This window comes from Neolamprologus multifasciatus, chromosome 9 (assembly GCF_963576455.1).
Source record: "Neolamprologus multifasciatus chromosome 9, fNeoMul1.2, whole genome shotgun sequence".
Lineage (NCBI taxonomy): Eukaryota > Metazoa > Chordata > Actinopteri > Cichliformes > Cichlidae > Neolamprologus > Neolamprologus multifasciatus.
In genome coordinates this window covers 22,329,874-22,352,374 of record NC_140447.1, presented here as the reverse complement: position 1 = coordinate 22,352,374, position 22,501 = coordinate 22,329,874, and the positions used below count along the sequence as shown (strand labels likewise).

The following is a 22,501-nucleotide window of genomic DNA, read 5'->3' as shown; positions in this document are numbered from 1 at the left end:
ATACACACACACACATGTAGAAAAACATATTTAGTATACACATCCAGTAATGCATACACTCTTATATTGTGCATATATTTATTACTCTCAGATTTAGCCATTCTTATATTTTGCTTGTTGTATGTTGTATTTTTGCACAACTCGCACACAAGAATTTCACTCGCATGTACTGTACCAGTGTACCTGCACGTGTGACGTGAAAATAAAAGTGATTTGATTTTAGATAATAAATCATAAAGTAAGTGTGACCTATCTGTCATGCTGTTATTATTGCCAAACTACATAAATGTTCACAGACTATAGAAGCTGCACACATGTGGCCATAGTTGATGAGGGTTATTGATAAGGCTGATTGGGTTCAGTCTCTGTAGTTCATTGATCAGTTTATTGTGGACACGCAGGGGAAAACCCTCCACTATCCTATGTGCTGATAGGCTCTTGCTGTGAGTGGGGGAGGTCGTTGCAGCTAGCATACACAGAGGCTCTCCAAACACACCCGAGGAAGTCAATAAAGTTGCAAATGAGCGTCACTTTGACTTTGATTTCTTCACGGGAACCTTGAAACAACGCCATGAGTTCCTCTAACCCTGCGGTAAGCTCCAAATTATCTACTAGCTTCCGACACATCACCCTGTTTAGCACCAAAATATCAGCCTGCTAGCCCGTTCAGCTAACGGTTAGCTCATGCTAACGCTGTTGTTGAGAGACCTCCAAATACCAACATACTTAGCATTAGCTCTGGGCTAAGCTTGCTAGCTGCTGTTTTAAGTTTAAATGTGCAGTTTCGATTGTGAGTCGGTGTCTTTCACTCGGACATGGAATAAAATTTCCTACTGTAAACTTTGCGAACTAATGTTTAACTCAGAATTGGAGGGTTTAAAGGTAAAACAGATAATAAACAATTATGGAAATTATCCTTGTGAGTTGCAGCCCACACTGCAACACAGACAATGGTACTGACGTATAATGTTTGTATGCGTTAGGTTTACCGACAACAATTTAATAACACTATAACACCCACTTCTAGGGCCCTTATTTGGGACATATGGTAAAGTTTTTACGGTTTTATTATGCTATTAAAGACGAATGAGAAGAGTAGCTCTATTTTAGTATTGAAACAGTTTATAAGGGCTGGATTAGGCAATAAAATATGATCACTTCTTAGCATTATGGGAATGCCAATATAACAGGTAATTACTAGTTTGCATAGCTGATATCGCTATGGAGTAAATGGTTAATATTTCATCTGCAAATTTACTGTAACTGTTTTTTTTCTCAAACATTTTGTGTCCAAAGCACACCAAAGGGCAAACCTTAAGGCACGCATGCATTATACGCAGGAAGTTCTGATGTCTTCTGCAGTGTCATCAGTTCTTCTTTTTAGTTGCACTGGACTTTACCTCCTTGCTGTCAATCACACTTTTTATTCTACAGTGATACAATAAATTTAACGCTCATTCATGGGTTTTTGGGCCGACATGCATTAATGCACACGATTTGGGAGCTACCAGTGATCTGCAAACACTAAAGCCGCCTTTGGTTAACTTAATCAGTATTATTAAACCACTGAAGAAGAAAAATACTATTGTACCTTTATTTATGTTCGTCTTTGTTCAGTTCCGTTTTATTTATATAGCACCAGTACACAGCAACAGATGCTTTATAGTAGGGCTGCCACGATTAGTCGACTAGTCACGATTACGTCGACTATCAAAATCGTCAATGACTGATTTAATAGTCGACACGTCGTTTGAAGCTTTGTAAGATCACAAAAGACGCAGGAATAAGTAGTAGGATTTAAGAGTGTAATAACGGATTGAAACAGAAGATGGCAGCACTTCATGTACAAGGATGCCAGCTGCCGTTAAACCCCGAAGAAGAAGAAGCTGTGTCCCAGAATTCATAGCAGCCCACCTCAGTTTCCAACAATGGCGGCAGCTAGTTCGTTTTAATATTACTCTTATTATTCTTTCTGGGTCACAAAATAAACGTTTAACATATTTTCAGGCGAGAATGGAACTGTATAAACCTCAAATATCTGCTCAGTTTATCAAGACACCGCATATTTTCAAAAGCGCTCCGACGTTTTCGGAGACTTCTGTTACCCACTAGCTCGATACTTAGCCGGGGGCAAGGCTCACTAGAGCCCGTGAGAACTCCAGACTCCCGGCAAATCATTTTCAAACCCACCGCCGTCTTTCGCTACTCAGGTTAAATATATATAAATCACTTAGATAACTTAAAAATGTTATTGTTTGGCTTTTTTTAGTATTTTATTTGTTCCTTAGTAAATCGGTTTGGCTGAGATTAAAGTTACAGTTTTTACACAGATGAATAAACGTCAAGCAGACAACTGATTATCAGAAGTGTGAGATGCTGGAGAATATACTCCGGTGTCCCGTTATATTTTAGATAGCAAGGAGTTTATTAAACTTCACCGAAACAATCTGCAAATTTCATTAAAATTTAATAAACTATCATCTTGTCTTTATTTTTAGTTAGCACATACCTTACACACTTAAAGCTGTAAGCTAATGATAGTTATATAAGAGCAGTTGCTGCTGGTGCAGTAAGCTGTACGTTTTACGTCCAATGGATGCATGATCTGATTAGTTGACTAGTCACCAAAAATAATCGGTGACTTGTCAACTATCAAAATAATCGTTTGTGGCAGCCCTACTTTATAGTGTAGGGATATTAGAAAGACACCCAGCAATCAGATGACCATCTGTGAGTAAGCACTTGGCAATAGTGGTAAGGAAAATCCCTATTTAATAGAAAAAAAACAGTTGAAACTTGGCTCAGGGAGGGGCAGCCTTCTGCCATTACCAGTTGGGGGTGAGGGAATAAGAAACAGGACAAAACTATAGGAGAGAGTAGAGTTTAATAATTACTAGATTAAATGCAGTAGTGGTGTGTAAAAATACAGGGAGATGAGTGAAGAAGAAATGCACAGTGCACCATGGGAATCCCCAAGCAGCTAGAGCCTATTACAGCATAACTAAGGGATGATTCAAGGTCACCTGATCCAGCCCACACACTAACCTTTATCAAAAAGGGAAGTCGTAAGCCTAATCTTAAAAGTAGAGAGGGTGTCTGTCTCCTGAATCAAAACTAGGAGCTGGCTCCACAGAAGAGGGGCCTGAAAGCTGAAGGCTCGGCCTCCCATTTGACTTTTAGAAACTCCAGGAACCACAAGTAAACCAGCAGCCTGAGAATGAACTTCTCTGTTAGGACAGTGAGGTACTATTAGGTCTTTAAAATAAGATGGGTCCTGATTATTCAAAACCTTGTATGTGAAGAGAAGGATGTTCAGTTCACTTCTAGGTTTAACAGCTAATATGGGAGAAATGTGCTCCCTCTTTCTAGCCCCTGTTAGTACTCTCGCGTCAGCATTTTGGATCAACTGCTTTTCAGGGAACTTTTAGAGCTAACTTATAATAATGAATTACAAAAGTTGAACCTAGAAGTAATTAATGCATCAACTGGCTTTATTATTCTCTCAGTTTATGCCAAATAGAACATAAGAGCGTAATTTTTAGCTCCTCTGAACACTTTCCCTGCCCAAACCTGATGTGACCCAGCTAAACGCCATGTTTTTTTCCATACCTGATATCAGCTGGTTCAATATATGGCTGTATTTGTGTATGGTTAATCATACATCACAAATGTATGAGCCACAAATGGCTAATAGCATGCACATTATATACCAATAAAACACTAATAAAATGAGAGAGACCATATTAAATCACTTTTTACACGTCCTTTCACACATGACGACATTATGAGTCAGATAAACAGTATCTTAGTAGCCATTGTTTGAGCAGTGATCGATAAGGAGGGAAAACAGCCAAAAAAAAGCCGCTTTGTCAGCATTTGTTTGATCCTTTCTCGCAGACTATCGGGGAGTTATTCCTCGTCCTTAGCGAGATGGGATTCACAGAAGAGCAGATACAAGCGGCTATGCAGGCGGGGCATTTTTCTGTGGCTGAGGCAGCTGATTGGTGAGTAATCTGCCCTCTGTTTTTTTTGTTGTTTTTTTTAATCTGTGGAGCTAGCTAGCTATGATCTTTCTGTATAATAGACCACTTCTTTCAGCCACTTACTTCTGTGTCTCGCTCTTGCACGTTGAAAGGCTTGTACAGGGTCAATACCTGCGACACACGTTGGTCCCGCAGCCTTCACAGCCAGCTGGGACAGCTTTTTCTGCATTCAACCCACCCAAAGAGGCAGCACATGCTTCAGAGTCTCGCACATCTCCCACTGACAGCAGAGGTAATATCCCACTCCAAGCTATATAAAAACTGTTTCTTACTGTTGTTACTGCTCTTAATCCATCGGTTGGACTTCGAGTAAAGTTTTCTTTTATTATAATATCCTAAAATTGATGATTGTAATCACCCATTTAAGTATAACTTAAGGAATTGGATAGTTTAGTGTGTAGCATTATCTCATCAGATTTTCTTTTTCTGTCTTTAACAGCGGGTCCTTCATTGGTGCTAAGGTCACCGCAATCATGCTCCCAAGACCCACCACCGCCAGTCGAGTCGCGGATCAAATCAGACAAAAGTGACTTTGAGGAGAAAGAGAGACAACGCGTCGCTCAGGAAGTCAGAGCAGAGAGAAGGCAGAAGAAACAGGTGAGCATTGCTGAAAAGACTTCTGGTGCTTAATCTATCTGACTGGCAGTTGTCTTATAGATTTATAAGGCTGTCGATAATAATGGCTTAAGCTTTAGCTCATTCCCTGTAGCTCTCATTTCACTTTTATACTCACTGCTTACCCTATCGCATGGCGGCGTGTGACAAATTTGACGTCACATGTGCTGGGGTGTGCCTCCATGCTGGTGTCGCTTTGACCAGTTGTGCATATCTTAATTTGTATAACCTGTCACATTGTAGCTCTGCCAACGTAGAATGTGATGCTCATTTGCATCGAGTGTACGATTAAACAAACATCGGTAATTGATCATCTGCACCTTTTATTGTCCACCTCTGCCTCCTTTTTTTCATCTTGTCTACGTTTAGATATTTTTCCTGCTGTTTTCCTCTTTTCTGTTGTTTTCTGTTTTTTACTTGAGCCATATTTCTTGTTGGCATTTGCCACCTTACTAACCTACTGCAGCACGTCTGTTTTTTCCCATCACTCCTGAGGAAACACTTTGGAAAGGTGCTTTCCTCAAACACTGTTGTTTCAGTTTTTTCAGCTGGAAATTCCCTTGCTTTTGCTTTAGATGTGCCGCCTCTGTTTTTTGAAGATCACTACTTCCTCCTTTACATCTTGAAGTTAATGTGTTTCCAGATAAAGATAAAAGGGATTGTGGAGGTATGTGAATAAGCAGATAGTAGTACAAGCCTGTGGATTAAGAATGAGTCTCATTCACTGATGTTACACGTGGTGGTAAGAACAAAACTGGCCTGTGGGCACATTTCATAAAATGGTAAATTTGCCAGTGCACTTATTTTTTTGGAGCTTTTCACATATTAGTGAATGAGGCCAAATGCATCTCACTTTACATGCGGTCCAGAAACTTTGTTTGGGTGCTGCTGGTGCTTGCTGAACACTACATGGGGAAGTACGCTGCTCTATGAGCTAGAATAGGAGCATCCATACATTTTTCTCTGGGTGCACATTTAAAAAAACAGATGTGTACTACAGTGTGGTTGAACTGAAGCATGATGGTCACTGTGGGGAGTAAAAGAGGTGTCACATGCTCAAGCTGAGTTTGTTGTTGTTGTTTTTTTTAAACATGAATAATACATTTGAAAATTAATATTTGAGTATAGACCTCCTGTTTTATTGTTCTTAGAACATTTTGTGTTCTTCTGCATTCGCAGGAGCGCGAGTTGGTGCTGAAGCGGATCGCTGAGGATCGGAGGAGCCTGCAGGATAAGAAACAGACCAATGCTGCTGCAGACGCGTCTCCTCCCAGCAGTGAAGGGCCGAAACTTGGAGGAAAGATTCAGACAAATGTGGACAACAACTGCATTCTCATGGTGGGCCTGTGAAGAACCTTAATCATGATAGTTTTCAGTTTAGTCTCAGTTATTTTGCAGAGTGTATTATATTCTTTTATTTTACTTTTTATTGTTTGAAAATGTTTAATTGAAGTATACTACTTATTTGTTTCAGTGTCAGTTCAAAAATGGTGTTACAATACAAACAAACCACTTGTGAAGGCAGTTATTCTTTGCACAAAGGCCTTTGTTGGTGATGACCGCTTCAAGACACAAACTAGTTGGATGCATCGCGGAGGTTTGATTTTGGCCCATTCTTCCAAATGAACAGTTGTCAAATCCTGAAGGTTCTGTGGGCCTCTTCTATGAACTTTGACCTTAAGTTCTTTTCAAATATTTTCAACTGGATTTAGATCAGGGGATTGGCTGAGTCATTCTAGCAGCTTTATTTTCTTTCTCTCAAACCAACTGAGAGTTTCCTTGGCTGTGTTTAGGATCTTTGACTTGCTGTCCACTCTCGTTTCATTTTCGTCATCCCGGTAGATGGCAGCAGAGTTTTATCAAGAATGTCTCAGTACATTTTTCCATTCATATGTCCTCCAATTATATGAAGCCCCCCCAGTACCGTATACTGAAAAAAAGCCCCACACCATGATGAACCCACCTCCAAACCTCACTGTTGGTATGGTGTTTTTGTGGTGATATGCAGTGCCTTTGACCTCCAAACATGGTGTGCACTAGGGCAGTGCGATATGACCAAAATCTCATATCCCGATATTAGAAATCTATCGTCCAGATAACGATATAAATCACAAAAATGTAACATTTTCTGTAAATTCTGTGAATCTCGGGCAGCTCGACTTGCGGGAAGTGTTTCCAGCTGCGTGTCATGTAGCTGGAGTCGATACATTTTTAGACATAAGTTGTAAAGGCCTCCTTTTCTTTGTATTTATTACACAGCGTGCTGCGGGGAAAAGCCTGTTCTAACGTTTGAGTCTAAGGTTTATTTTTTAACACCTGACTTCTCTTTTTTACTTCTCATCTGTAAATAATCTGCTCTTTCACGTGATTCGGGTTATTTTGAAAAGTCTCAACAGGATCTTGAGCTTTATTGTGAAAGGTTTATGTGGAACATAAACAAGCAGACACGCGATGGTGTTACCGTCGTTGTTGCTAACCACAACGCATAAAAACAGGCGCTTGTCCGTCCGTAGTGTGGTTATATTAAATATAAGAGAAAGAGAGAACTTTAAGAAATTAATATAGCCACTACAGTGACCATCAAAACGATGAAAAAACATTGCCGTAAACAGTTTATTTTGCGACACCACGAAACAAACGATAGCGTAAAATTAAACGATAGATGTTTTTATATCGTCATCGATATATATCGTTATATCGAACAGCCCTAGTGTGCACCATGGCACCCTGTTTAATAGGCTTGTCTAAATGTTGTTCAGCATGTTTTTTCTTCAGCAATGGAGTCTTGCTTGGTGAGTGTGCATACAGGCCATGATGGTTGAGCGCATTACTTTTCTTTGAAACAGCTGTACCTGTCTCTTCTACCACTTTCTGTAGCTCACCACAAGTGGTCCTTGGCTCATACGCGACACTTCTGATAACTCTTTTCAGTTGTCTGTCTGAAATCTTGCATGGAGCACATGGTCCGGGGTGGTTTATGGTGAAATGATGTACATTCTACTTCCAGATTATGGCCCCAACAGTGCTCACTGGAACCTTCAGTAGTTTAGAAATTCTGCTGAAACTAATGCCTTCAGTATGGTTTGCTAAGTTGTTGAGAGAGCTCATTTACCCATCATGAGATGTTTCTTGTGTGAGACGTTGGTGATGAGACACCTTTTTTAGGCCATCAGTTGGAACTGAACCAGCTGATATTAATTTGCACTGAGTGTCAGGATTGCTTTCTAAATACTGACGGATTTCAGGTGGCGTCATGACTTTAATGATTTTTGCACGTCCCTTTCGTCATGTGTTTTTTCCCTGTGTCATTTCTCTATTAGGCATAACTTAGTTTATGGACATCTATGGTTTAATTTCTTTGCATGTGTGGATTGGATGTGTTGTAACCGATATCTGGTGAGAACTTCATGGCAATAGTGCCTTTATAAATACATTTACCTAGAAAACTGGTGATGTGTTCAGTACTTACTTTACCTGCTGTATGAGTTAATACTAATATGTTAATGTGTTGAAAGCGTGACATTATATTGGCAAAAACTAAAAATATTTCGTCTTTCTATATATATATTTTTTTCATTTTGATTCAGTTTTTAAGGACACAGTATCGTTTCTAGTTTTAGAAATGAAGTTGACTGTGATAACCTTGTCATGTATATTTGTGTTTTGCTGCAGATTCGACTGCCGTCTGGTGAGTCCATGCGTGAGCGCTTCCCAGCTGATGCCCCTCTGCGCAGCGTTGTGGAGCACATCACCGGACGTCACCCCTCCCTACCCTCCTTTTCTCTCCTTCAGGGTTTCCCACGGAAGCGCTTTGGGGAGGCTGAGCTTGCCTGTTCCCTCCGCTCTCTCGGCCTTACGCCTAACGCTGCACTGTGTATTCAGACCACTCCTCCAGAGACGCCTCAGGAAACAAGTCCAGCAAGCCACAGTGCTGAGCCGCCTCCTTGTGTTGCGCCTCCTCAGCCTCCTCCTGGCCAGGACATGGTGGGAGATCAGGTCCCTGTTATACCGCCTCCACTACCTAACCAGCTGTGGGAAGAGGCAGTGAATTATGCAGGGATTCCTGGAGTTCCTCCTTTACGGCGTGGATCCCATGACTGGGGTAAGTATGATTTACTTTATTTAAACCTAATATAAAAAGCAATAAAAATAAACTTACTAAATGGAATAAAACAAGTAGAGATTTGCTGTTTTCCAAACTTTTTTATTGAACGGTTTACTAAATGTTGGGACTTTGCACGATGATGTTAGAATCCTACAGGACTACAGTCACAACCATTACTTGCAGTAACATTTACACTTTTCTTGGCAAATCATGTTTCAATTATTAATTAACAATTAATAATTGAATAATTGAATTTAACAATTACAGCTTTAATTATTACACATAATTGACAAATATACTTTGACAGCCATTAAAAAATGTACAAGTATGAGGTAAAAGTTAATTTATTTATTTATTTACTTTCTTGGATCAGGTCTGAGTCAGCTAGAGGGGATTTCCTTATATGGCCATTATCTGTGCTCTAAGCCAATCCACCTGCTCCCTTTGACTTGTATTACAAGTACTCTGTTTGACAGATTTTTCTACCTCTATTGCGCTGTATGATGTTTGAGAGAGAGCATATACTTGGTATTACTTCAGATGCACAGCTTTGACTGTGAACACGGAAGTCCCACCCACCTGCTGTTGGCTGGGAGGGGCAGGCAATCAGTTGGTTTAAAGAACCTTAAAGGAGCTAAAACTGCTTAAGAGTGGGTGAACTGAGGGGGCTGCACGAGACCCAGGATAGGTCGTCGTGCAAGTAGAGTCCAAAAATAAAAGTAAGGAGTATGAAAAAGAGTATAACAGGTCACTTTTAATACACTTGGGTGGCCTGATCAGATGGCACATTGTATATCAGCCAATGGGATTCTTTACACCTGTAACATCGCACCTCTTCATGGTTGTTTGGGCTCAGTTATTTGATCAGCTGAATGTGTTAAATGTTACTTAAATGGCTGTGGAGTCATTGGATGACATTCTGGGGGTTCGACAGGTCAAGGCCAGAGATTGGTTCCTGGTGATGCTGAAGATCCTCCCATAGATGTTGATATGGACCAAGAAGGAGAGGAAGAACCGCTTCACATGCCGAACGGTACTGCTCCAGAGTGTGGATACTTCATCCCTCTTTTGATCTACATTTTTCTTGCTTCCCTCCTCCCCCTGTTCCTCTATTACTGTTTCCATATGTTTCCATTATTCATCCGCTATGAGCTTTTTGCACACACGTCAGAAACAGCTGACCCTGGCCTCTTCCTTTGAGCTTGATTTTTTTACTGTTACACTATATAGTGGCCTAGTGTACAGATTGGCCTGCTAATGTGTGTCACGCTATAAGAGAGATTAGTATTAGAAAATATGTAGGTTAATTCCCCTTTCTGTCAAACGTACAGCACACAAGTCAGAATTTCTGAGTTTACTAAGAACTTACAGGTGGGGTCAGCCAATCAGTGTGTGGTTGTGGTATTGTATTCCGAATGTGAGCCAGACACAGAGAAGAGCTAGTTCAAGGAGAATCAGAGATGTTAATCAGAGGTGTGTGAGAAAAGTTTTTTTCTCAGCATCTGTAGCTTCAGCTCAGTGGCATTAGAGTATTTTTGGTTGGATTACAGTTTTCGTTTGTGTAACTTTCACAGGAATGCCCAGGCTGCCTTTCTTTCCAGAGAACAGGATGCGAGGAGGATTTGAGCCCTGGCAGCGCTGGCCAGGGCAAGGAAATCGACTCAGGTGAGTGTTTAAATAGAATGGCACTAGAATGGTATTATAGGACCAAGGACTACGATCATACTGCTTTGTAATACAAAATAGTGTTAGGGGCCACATTAAGAGAAAAAGTGTTTTTTTTTTTTTTTAATTTTGCTTTTAGAGAGAAAAGCTGTGTTGAGAATCTTTTTAAGCTAGAAAGACAATCTCTTTCTTTTAGGACCCAAAATCCAGTGTGATATGAAATAATATTAGTTAATAATACAGTTACAAACTCACTATTACTTGGTGGACAGATGACTGTTTCAAAATATTATTTTTATTAATGTGGCCCTAACACACATTACACACGTTAATCATGCAATCTGAAGTGTTTTGCAAGTAGATGCATTTAATTAGTTTGAAAGTGCATGCACACTTCACCACTCCAACTTCTGTTGCATCCAGAATGATCCGTTTTATAATAACACCCTGTTAACAAAAGGAAAAAAAAGATGAATATTATCTTGGAGCTCCAGCTCAATCTGTGTCTGGGTATAGTCTGAAAGAAACTGTTTACTGTTGTGGAGATAGGGAAGGATGCTTTAATGCTTCTACTAACATTTTGAAAAGATAAAGTTTGTATGAGCTGCACAGCAGGAAGAAAAGAGCCAGAGAGAAAAGTGGATACAGAAAATAATATGTGAGAATCAGCAAGAAAATGGATGCTTATAGTCAGCATGTCTCATTGTGCAGCAGTGGTCAGTAATAAGCTAACCATCCAAATATTAGTTTTCGTTTTTAAAAACAATTTAAGTTAAGCTAAAGCATTTTGACTGTATACATCTTATACAAAAGTAAATGTGGATATTTCAGTTCAGTCTTTCCACTTACTGTTTATTCCATTGCACAGAAATACAGCAGGGGGTGCTCTGGAGATTATCTTAAATGAATAAAATTTAACGCAGCTAAATGGCTAAAACAGTTATTTACACGTGCTTCTAAGCCCCATATTATTTCAGATTTTACAAACAAAATATCAGCGATATTTCCTTTCTGATGTTCAAATACAGCAAAACACTTACGCCCTTTAGATTTTCTTATAAAGACGTCCATTTTTCTCATAAAACACGAGTGTTTGCTAATAAATGCTGATCAGTCAGCACACTGCCTGCATGGGGTCCATTTTCAAACAGTAACCACACGTTAAAAATTCTAACTATAGCAGAAACATGTATGTATGAGAAACAGCTGGTTGTGATGGTCAGACGTGACTGGTCTCAGGAAGCTGCAGCTGGGAATTTGCTGCTGCCGCTTCATGCTCACTACGGGCTGCTTTATCTGTATATTAAAATACAACACGTGGACACAACTTGTGTTTGTGTGTCTCAGAGAGGGCCCAGAAGAGGAAGCGGCAGACCCTGAGAATGCAGGAGGGCCGCTGGCGCCCGCAGCTGCAGGTCAGGCTGCTGTTGAGCGTCTTCAACGAGCCGCACAGCAAGAAGACCGCCACGCCTCCCAAGGACAGCCATCACCCCCTAAAAGACCCTTCAGAGCACCCAGCGTGCCCTCACTATGTGCCTTGGCTATCCGCGCAACGGTCCACCTCATGACTGGTAAGAGTCACAAAACTTCACAGAACTGTGCCTCACAGCTTTGTTTGCTCACTCTTGACTCTGTGTCTCACAGCTCCCAGCATGCAGTACAGCAGCAGTCTAGCAGGTCTGACCCCAGAGCTAGCAGAGCTTCTGCTTAACCACATGTCTCATGAGAGGCTGCTACATCCACGCACCCTGGAGCTGTTCTTCGGCTGCCCGATCCAGAAGTTTGTCTTAAACAGCTACCCGTACTCCACCAATGAGCTCCTACGGCAGTTGCGGGCCTTCACTGCCCTGAAGCACCTGAGTTTAGTCAACTCACCTCTCATCACTGGTAAAACATTTTATATCTGGTAGTTTTTAGGATTTTTATAAATTTAGTTGTCAAATTTCTGCAAAGTCTGCTCTTCAGTTTGTCCCCATCTTTGGATTTATTTATTTATTTTTATTCCCAGACTCTGGCCTGTGTATCCTGTCCACCCTGGTCAAACTCCAGTACCTCAATCTGGCCTCCTGTAGTAAGCTGACTGACTCCTGCCTGCAGCATATCACAGGTTGGACACACACAAACATCACTGTTGACAACATTTACAAAACTGGATCTCAGAATAAGCTGTTCTTATTTAAGTAGTTTTATTCAACATACATATTTTCCTTCTGCTGATGCCTTTAAGGTTTGAAGAACTTGTGTTTCCTGTCCCTGGACCAGACCAAAGTGACAGATGCTGGGATGGTACTGTACCTCCAGTCAGTGCCGTCCTGCCTCTCTCAGCTAAGCCTGAACCAGACAGCAGTGACTGAAACCACACTAGCTGTGCTCCCCACCTCTGTGCCACAGCTGCGACTTCTCAGCATCAAACAGACTAAAGTACTTTATCTCTGTTAGCAAGGTCTATTCAGCTGGTGACACTGCTCTGATCTTCAGTGATATTTACTCGACTTGCTGTGCGTTTTTCTTCCAGGTTAAGGATTTGACGGCTCTAGCAGCGATGTCCAGCCTGCAGACCCTCAACCTGGACGGGACAGGTGTGACGGAGGCATCTCTGGAGCACCTTGCTACCCACCCTGCCCTGACTTCCCTCACTTTGGTGGGAATCCCTGTAGCAGATGGCAGTCATGCCCTTCAGATCATCTCAGGTTTGTAGAGCATAAAGCAAAAGAATTAAAAGAATGAGGGTAGGCATGGAGTGAGCCTGCAGTATCAAAGTCTGTGGTGAATCTGTGAGGTGTCTACTTTACTTCTAGGTTTGAAGTTGACTCGCATCACCCTCCCTGGACGCCACTCTGTGACAGACAGCGGGCTGTCATTCCTCTCCGGACTGACTCTGCTCTCAGAGCTGGACCTGACAGACTACACACAGGTTACAGACCAGGGAGTCAGCCACCTCTCCACCTTGACCAGGTCCTTCCCACACTCACTGACGCCATCATATCAGGTGTTTCCTTGCGATTAAAATGCTGACAGGAGTTTTGTGTTTACTTTGTGTAGATTGAAGAAGCTGTCACTTAGCAACACTCAGGTGACAGATGCAGGGCTTCCCTCCCTGCGATGCATGCAGGAGCTGCAGGAGCTCTGTTTGGATCGGACTGCAGTCACCAGCCGAGGAGTGGCCGACCTCATAACCTGTCTGCCGCACCTTCAGGTGACTATCCCAATAAGTACTATCCAGGTGTTGCTTTATCCTTGTGCGAGTACAAATGTAAATAGTAGCCCTGTGACAACTAGGATAGACTGACTCTGAATTAGATAAAGAGAATGGATTTACAAAATAGACTTAATATTTTATTTAGTGTGACTTAAAATGAGTGTCTGATCTCATAAACTTACCAGGTAGGTGATTGTTGAGGTCAAGTCAGAGAGCTGTTTTGTTTCCTTTTGTAACCACAATTATGATCATCTGGTGGGCACTAAAAAAACAGGCATTTCTGAACTGGATTCACTCTTCAAACACAGAAGCTACATCTGTCTTTTATACTGTCAATGATTGAATGTGACATCGATCTATGGTACATACATGTTTGATTAAATTAAGTCATGTTAGTAAAGTCTGTGTGTCTGATCATCGATGTGATTCTCATTTCACAATTTGACACCCAAGCTGTCTGACCAGATAACCTGCTTATTTTATACTAGCTGGGTTCCAATTTATTATTTTAGCATCACAGTTAAACTCTTTTGCAGAATGAAATCGATCATCGGGCATTCAGAGTAGGCCTAAATCAAAATGTAAAGACCAGTTTATGATAAAAAATATTTGATGCAGAGGTTTTAATATTTTGCTATTTTTCTATTTTTTTTTTCCCAGGTGTTGGGGTTAGCCAGCACTCAGGTGGGGGACAACGTGGTGAGGAAAGGTCTGATCCGCTGCAGTCAGCTTGTTAAACTTAATCTCAGCCGCACGCGGATTACAGATCACGGTAACGTCCAGCTCTAAGGTGGTCTTTGATTTAATAGTTTTGTTTGCTCAGATGAACAGACCCAGTATATGTTGTTCTCTTCCTTTCAGGTCTAAAGTTCCTGAAACAAATCCACCTGGCTCAGGTGAACCTGGATGGGACCGGGGTGAGTCTGATGGGAATTGCTAGTCTCCTCTCCTGCACCAACATCAACAGTATTCGGGCCAGTAACACTCGCATCCTTTCCCCTGACGACGTCTCAGACGAGGAGTTGGAAGCCCAGTGAGCATCACGAGTTTCGGCTGCCCCCAGCCCCTCTTTAAGCCCCTCTGAGATGCTGACTCCAGGATCATCTGGGCAAAGCATAATTGATGAAACACTCCTCCTACTTGCACTGTTTCAACAGCAGCTAGTGCCACTAATCTGTCAATCATGCGCGCTGAGTTGAAACCTTAAACAGGAGCGTTGTGTTCAACAGCTGTTTTTTCTAACATTTACATTCACATAACAGAATTAATCACTATTTAATACTCTGCAGCCCCAAACGCCACCTGAAAAACTTTATAGCTTTATGCGCAGCTTTACAGGTTGGCGCAACCTGTGTTTCTCCAGGGGCCTGTACTACGAAGCAGCTTCAACATACCCCCGGATATCTTTTCCTTATCTGGCTTCACTTTGCCCCAGCAGTCAGGCTAAATGATCACAAGAAGGTGGTTGTTAACTGGAGAAGTCCACCCAGGATGTGTCTGTCTCGACATAAGCACGTTCACGTGGCTGTGGAATATGGATGGGTGTCCTGGCAGCAGAGTGACATGTTTTATGAAGATGGTAAAAATGTAATGCTAGAAGAATGTGAAGGGAAAAAAAACAACTACACAGCGACTCCAGCCAAAGCAACACTACTATATTACTGTAGTCTTGCCCCTCTTAACCCAGGATGAAAAAAATGGCTGTAAGTTATTAAACTTTTTAGTATTATAGCTCTGTCAGGTAAGGCCTGCATCATGTCACCCCAGTAAGAAGGAAGCATCTTTGTAACCCTGAAGCTTCGTATCACAGGCATCAGGTTGGAACCAAGTGGCAGAAATATACTTTATGCTGGGAATGTACAACAGCATGCGATGACTAACAGACTTTATCTAAGGTATTAAATGAGAATCTAAACAACAAATAGCCAGTTAAACCAAACACGGTTCAAATGTTTAGAGGGGCATGAAGGCAGATAAATGTCTTCCACTGATTATCTGCATTGAAATTAACTTTAATTTTGAAGCTGTATTCAAGTCATACTGGATGTACCAGTAGAAGTAATTGAGGTTTTTTTTTTTTAGCTTGACCGTTTAATAGTATTTGTATTGTTAGTTGTGATTAGGCAAGAGTTTAATAAAAATGAGCCACCATACAGTGTAGAATACTGCAATTAGCCTAAAAATGGGATGGCTAAATTTGATGTGAACGCAGCTTTTTAAGCTAAAAAACAAAACCCACATTTAAAAAGGTAAAATCAACACTGAAGAAGTCATGGTTTTTATAACTCAGCCTGCATGGATGTTAGCTCTCATCACCTGAAACTAGTTATTTTAGCTGCATCCTGGTGATGCACTGACCTCAGCTTTCTTTTAAGTAGCCCTCTTATTATCAATTATGCCAATGTTTTGTTTGGGGTTTTTTTGGGAAAGTTTAGCCATTTTCTGCTACATCAGTGAGCCTCATTCAGTGCAGTGTAATGGCTGTAATATAACATATCTATGCAGCCATGGGGCTCACTCAGGACCCAAAGCAACTTCTAACCCTTCCAAGCTTTTTTTCCCCCCGTTTACAGATATGTAAAATAGTTTATTTTCCTTAAAAGCTTTTGATTTTTTTTGGATACAAACACTGTATTCGTTACAATTAACAATAAAGTCTTCTCAAATGAAGTTGCTGTTTTTAATGTTCCATTTATTCAGACAAACTTATTGCATTACATTGTTAAATAAGGCAGAACTGTAATTTTACATGGGGAGGGGAGGAGGAAGTCAATTTTTAAATATAAAATATGACCTAAAAGCTGCTGCATACATGTTGGGATAAACAGAACGTGGAAAAATAAAACTTTCCTATGAAGACAGCACAATGGAATGCATTCCAAAATGCACCGAGATGCTTCAGGTGAATCAGCCAATCAGAGAACAGCGGAGGGGGTTTGGGTCATGTTCAGCACGGTGCAGCACTGTCAAACCGATGGAAATACAGTACAACATGTACAAGAGACCGTTTTAGTTCTGGCTTGGACGTTTCCTGCTCATCCCTTCAGGAGTTCGCAGGTCAAATCTGTGATGCGAGATAAAGGAGTGCCTCAGCATGAAGCTCCTCTAGATGTCATGTGCCTGCTGTTTTTCGATCTTTGATTTCAGATGCTCTTTGTATGCCAGGATGTCTCTGTTCCACTTTGTGATGGTCTGCTTCTCACAGACCCAGATCTCTTGAGCCACCTGCAGGAAGGGAGACCATTAGTACAGCGACACTTCTAATCAAGGTCTAATTGATTGCTTTTAAGTGATCAGTCCATACCTGCTGAATTAGCCTGAAGTCGTGGCTGACTAGCATCATACCACCCTCAAACTCGTTGATTGCTTCTGCCAACGCATCAATAGTCTCGATATCCAGGTGATTAGTAGGCTCGTCAAGGAACAGCATATGAGGGTTCTGCCAGGCCAGCCAAGCAAAACACACTCTGCACTTCTGACCATCTGACAAATTTCTGATTGGACTGACCTGGAAGATGTTTCAAATGTCAGAATGGTAGAGAGGAGACAAAATTAATGGTAGTTCTGGGAAAGTATCCCCTTCCTACCTGCTGTTTCCCAGTTAGACCATAGCGACCGATGATCTTCCGCATCTCCTCCTTTTCTTTGATCTCAGGGAAACACTTCATCATGTACTCCAAAGGAGACAAGTCCAGCTCAAGCTGCTCAGTCAGGTGCTATAGAGAAAATTTTAAAAACCCACACGTTTATCTTTAACTGTACCAGCCACCACCACCAGTGTAACGCCATGAATCAGATGGAGCCTGTGCAGCATGTTCAAAAGATTTGTTTTACCTGGTGATATCTGCCAATCTTGACGTGAGAATGTTTGCGGATCATACCATCAGTAGGTAGGAGCTACAGAGACAAGAGAATAAACCTCATCACTCTGAAATCAACTGGGAGTAGATCTAAGCTGATGATAAAGATGCCTTACCTCTCCCATAAGCAGCTTCAGAAGTGTAGATTTCCCAGCTCCATTGGGTCCCACCAGAGCCACTCGTGTGTCCAAGTCAATACCAAACTCCAGGTCTTTATAGATGTACGGCTAAAGGAAACAAAAATCACTAAGTGTGCCAAATAAATCCATATTTTAAAAGGAGGGAAAAATATAAATGCATTATACTCACTGTATTCTCACTGTACTTGAAGCTCACATTCTGAACCATGATAACAGGAGGAGGAATCTTCCCACAGGGAGGAAAATAAAATGACAGAGTCTGTGGGAAACAGGAAGGGTTACTGCTAAGTTGGTAGGTTTCACCACTAACCACAGTCCCTAAAAACACATACATTACTGATCCAGAAGTTGGAAAAACAACTGCCTGGCTGCAAGCTGAGCAACAGTTTCAAAGGTTGTAGAATAGGAGGCAGAACATTCCCTCTTGTCAAACCAGCTCTCATATTAGATTCAGGAAACCCTCTTCCTGTTAAAGGGAACTTCTTCCTTCCCACTGTCACCAATTGGAGCTCCAAGAATAATCTGATTGACTGGGTTCTCTCCCCGATATTTTAGGCTCTTTACAGTTTAAACTGGCTTGTGACAACCATTGTTGTGAACTGATACTATTAAGTTTAAAAAAAAAAAAAAAGATAAAATTTAACAGGCCACAGTTACTGTACCTTGTCATTCACGACTCTTTCAGTCAAGCCTGATGCAACCATCTTCTGCAGAGTCTTCTCTTTGCTCTGTGCTTGTCGTGCCAGTTTTGCAGAGCCATGACCAAACCTGGCTATGTAGTTCTAGAAAATTGGGATGCAAAAAAGATAATTGAGTGCAAATGTTGCTGTGTGGCTATCGCAACAGTAACTGCTTCATAAAAGGATGCCCAAGTCTCTGTACCAATCAGGCAGTGACACGTGGCCACATGATGTCCCTTTTTTACCTTCATGTGTGCTATCTGGTCCTGTTCCCAGTTAAAGCGCTTCATCTGGTTCTCTTCCAGTTCCTGTCTGGTCTTCACATACTGGTCATAGTTACCCTTATAATGAAAATAGATTTGCACTGTCATCCAACAGGGTGGCACACAGATATATTTAGTAATAGCCTGCCTCTGGTTTCCTTATTCAGCATTATGTGATTACATGTATAGCAATCTATTCATGATACTTGGAAGCCTACAAAGCATGCTCAGGGTGTTTTCTTTTCTGGCAGTCACTTCAGCTGCATGCCCTTACCGTGTAGTACTTCAGTTTCTTCTGATGCAGGTGGATGATATTGGTACACACACCGTTCAGGAAGTCTTGAGAATGTGAGATTAGCACGAGGATTCGCTTAAACCTGACAAAAACCATCAAGTTGATCAAAAATGAGTCTTAATCCATATCCGACTTAAATGAAGGAAGCAGAGGGAAAACTTACGACTTAAGCTCCTCCTCCAACCACACGCAAGCGTCCAGGTCCAAGTGGTTAGTGGGCTCATCCAGCAGCAGCATGAAGGGCTTGATGAACAAAGCCCTACAAAGATGTCAAACAGCTGAATTTAAAGTAATACTGATAGTTTGTTTAGATTAACTCCTCAAATCTAAAGCTCAGAACTAGTCTTGAATGCTCGTGCTTTCACATTTTAAAATGACAAAAAGCCCTGTGCTTTGTGTGCGATGGATGAAGATCTTCAGGATCAAAGATGAGCAAGTGGTAAAGGTCAAAGCAATATTTAACCAATAAATCTAAAATAACTTTAATTGGTCTTTCTGTACTTTGACATTTACACCAGGACATATATCCAACTCCAGCAACTGTGTCTGAGTGTACACACAAGTTCTATGAAATGTGTGCTTGAAGCAGCTTTATTATGAAATGAGCAAAACAATAGGATTGTTGGTTTTGGTTTAATATTATAGTGAATTTGAATATCAATTTCACACTAGTTTATCTCCTCTCCACACTATAACACAATATTGTATAGGCAGGGCACAATGAAGATCGAGAGACAGGCGAGATATTTTACACAAAACAGACTAAAATGTTAGGACTTAATACCACTCTGGATATCATGCCAACACCCTATTAGTCATCCAAATGATTCCATTGTCAAACAGGAGATGCTAGAAACGTGATAGTCCCCAGTCTGTGTCACTCACACCAGATCTACTGAGACCACTGTTGTGTTTCTTGTATTAGGGCAACACGTTACACATCACAGAGGGTTCATACTGCTACCTTAATGGATACATTATCACCTCATCCCCCTTCCTGTATTGGTTATCGTGACTACACAGAGGAAATTATAACTTATGCCCACTTTAGTTTCCTGTATGGTAGTGAAGTCAGGACAATGCTACAGTTTGCTTTTATCGTGTGCGTATTTCTGTCATTTGGACAAGAGACACAGGATCAGTCAAAAGCTGGAGAGACGAGGAGGACCGTAACTCAGTGGTACAGTACTATACGAGCTGTGTCTACCTGGCCAGAGCAACACGCATCCTCCACCCTCCACTGAAGTCCTTCAGTTTCTTCTGCTGCATCGCAGTGCTGAAACCCAAACCGTGGAGGATCCGAGAGGCTCGCATCTCCGCCTTGTCTGCATCCAGCTCCTCCAGACGCTCATACAGCTCCATCAGCTTCTCACACTCAGCTGTTTACAAAAAAGAAAAAGGGCATTTATAATACAGCTAAAGCATAATTAGAGAGATTTTTCAACTTCCTGCAGTTTATTTGAACACTCACAGTCTTCATGGGCAAGTCTTTCTGCCTCCTTCTCCAACATGATCCTCTGTTCATCCACCTCCATGACACACTGCAGAGCAGTCTTTTCGCTGGGAGCCATCTCTCGGGTCAAGTGGTAAATATCTATGTGCTCTGGAATGGGAATCTCACGATGTCCAATGGCTGACAACAGCATGGATTTTCCTGGCAGAAAACGGGAAAAAAAATAAATAAATAGAGAGAACAATGTTTTGTGGGATGTGATATAAGAACATTTGACAAATCCAAGCTACACAAGGAAGTGTAGCAGAACCAGTGTTGATAAGAGATTCCCTGCTGGCCACTCCCATGGACCTCAGGTGGGCCATAAAGCTGCCAAGATTTCTGCTTCAACTTTCTAATGCATTTACACCCTACCATCTGATGTGTCAGTCAGCAGCATCTTTCTCTCATTGGTACTTGCTTCAATTCAATTCAATTCAATTTTATTTATATAGCGCCAAATCACAACAAATGTCGCCTCAAATCCTTAAAACTCAGGAAGGTTTAATTTGGGATCCAACCATTTCATGTTGTCATTTCCCTGTCACTGGTTGAAGCCTAATGTCAAGTTTATATAATTCCTGTAATATGAACCCTTTAATTTCATCAGTTATTCAGGTTTTTCCCTTTGGCCTAAAGGGCCAGATGGCCAAATGAAATACTAGGTTTTGAAACAGCTGTTTTTTTTTCCTTTTGGTTTCTAATGTCTGTATGTTTAAAGTCTTAATAGAAACATACTGCTCCAGGATAAATTAGTTACCTGTGCCATTAAGACCAATGAGGCCATAGCGTCTGCCTGAGTTCAGCTCCAGGCTGGTGTCTGCAAGCAGCTCTTGACCATGGAAGGTGAGCGACAGGCTGCTTATATGGACATCAGTGCTGTTAGGGTGGGAGGCAAGAACACCCGTCACTGCCCGGGCCTCCGTTTTCCGCAGCTCAAACTCATCCAGCTCCTTTGTCAAATTTTCAACACCTATCAAATATATTTAAAAAAAACAAGAGAGCTTAAGTTAGAAAATTTACCACAGGCTGACAAATCCAGTTAGCAATCAGTGCTTTTCCTCAGTCTTCTTCTCACCATTGCTCTCTGCTCCATTAAGCTGGGCCTCTTGTTCACTCTCCCCATTTACTTCTTCAGTTTTCTTGGTGCGCTGGCGAGCTTTGGCAGCCTCCTTCTTCTTTGCTGCTTTCTTCTTAGCCAGGTCAGACGGCATGGTTGTGCAATGCTACATTATAGGAAAAGAAAAACACAGAAATGATATGGATGAAGAAGAAATTAAGACCAAAATAGAATCGCAGTGTGTCAGGAGAATCGTGATCATAGGTCGTTTAACGGTTTCGCAATTTTCCAATTGGTCTTAGTCTACCAGTTAAATGTCAGAATATAAATAAGGGTAAAAATGACTAATCGCTTACATAATGAGGCGCCAGGACCAACCTCGGTACACTTGCCCGTTTACCATAATGTTAAAAATGTGCCGGTAATTGAACTCACCGTATAACACCATTTTACAGATGACATTAAATAGTAGGGTAACTTTGAGTATAAAAGCCTAAAATGTCTAAGGGCAGCTAAATGACAGTAATAGCGGTGATAATGTTCCCTCCCCAAGCCCGCATATTGTTTCCTTTCAGTCCCACCTGCCCGCACGTTGGGCTTTTTGCGGTATAACGCATGATAGCATAGCTGTTAGCAGCCTACACGTCACACTTTGTCATTTCACAGTTAACTACCCATAATAAATATCATGGTCTAAGGAGCCCAGAGTGTCAAACATAAAAAGTAAATCGTAATAGTTTTTATAAGCCGGCTATTTAGCGCGTTAGCCCCTTAGCTAAGCTAACAACGGTAGCCAGGCCTGAGCAGCTAAAGCTAACTTGACGCAGGGCCCCAAGTAGCTTCGAAAACCTCTCAAATCAGCTAACTAGAGCTTACCCCCACATCTGTGTTTATCTTAAAATAAAACAGCTTACATGTCATACAACCGTGGCAGCTCTCATACAGTGTTATCCCCTCTCTTACCTAAATAATGAACCGCTGTTCTCCTGAGCACACCAACAGTCTCGTGTCCACTTTCGCCGGGTGGATGTAGCCGCTCGCCAAACCGCCAGACGGACCATATATGGTCAAGGAGGGCGGTGAA

At 41.5% G+C, this 22,501-nt stretch overlaps 2 protein-coding genes across 2 annotated transcripts; one reads left to right on the top strand and one right to left on the bottom strand.

Annotated features, from left to right (window-relative positions):
* The first annotated feature begins 437 nt into the window (after positions 1 to 437).
* LOC146511564 (uncharacterized) lies at positions 438 to 15,861 on the top strand. Its single transcript, XM_085172209.1, has 17 exons — positions 438 to 592; positions 3,898 to 4,004; positions 4,136 to 4,275; positions 4,483 to 4,640; positions 5,838 to 5,996; positions 8,331 to 8,760; positions 9,698 to 9,796; positions 10,338 to 10,428; positions 11,776 to 11,999; positions 12,073 to 12,315; positions 12,437 to 12,535; positions 12,656 to 12,849; positions 12,944 to 13,118; positions 13,227 to 13,383; positions 13,471 to 13,624; positions 14,288 to 14,399; positions 14,489 to 15,861. The coding sequence occupies exons 1-17, from the start codon at positions 572 to 574 to the stop codon at positions 14,662 to 14,664; spliced, it is 2,739 nt and encodes a 912-aa protein (XP_085028335.1). The 5' UTR covers positions 438 to 571; the 3' UTR covers positions 14,665 to 15,861.
* Positions 15,862 to 16,298: 437 nt separating this feature from the next.
* abcf2b (ATP-binding cassette, sub-family F (GCN20), member 2b) lies at positions 16,299 to 22,496 on the bottom strand. The gene is made up of 15 exons (XM_085172211.1): positions 22,381 to 22,496; positions 21,436 to 21,583; positions 21,118 to 21,330; positions 20,337 to 20,519; positions 20,073 to 20,244; positions 19,029 to 19,124; positions 18,845 to 18,947; positions 18,553 to 18,648; positions 18,290 to 18,409; positions 17,797 to 17,886; positions 17,604 to 17,714; positions 17,462 to 17,524; positions 17,215 to 17,343; positions 16,932 to 17,135; positions 16,299 to 16,852 (listed from the first exon to the last, which is right to left on the bottom strand). Exons 2-15 carry the CDS (start codon positions 21,569 to 21,571, stop codon positions 16,733 to 16,735), a joined length of 1,836 nt encoding a protein of 611 aa, XP_085028337.1. The 5' UTR covers positions 21,572 to 21,583; positions 22,381 to 22,496; the 3' UTR covers positions 16,299 to 16,732.
* Positions 22,497 to 22,501: the final 5 nt, after the last annotated feature.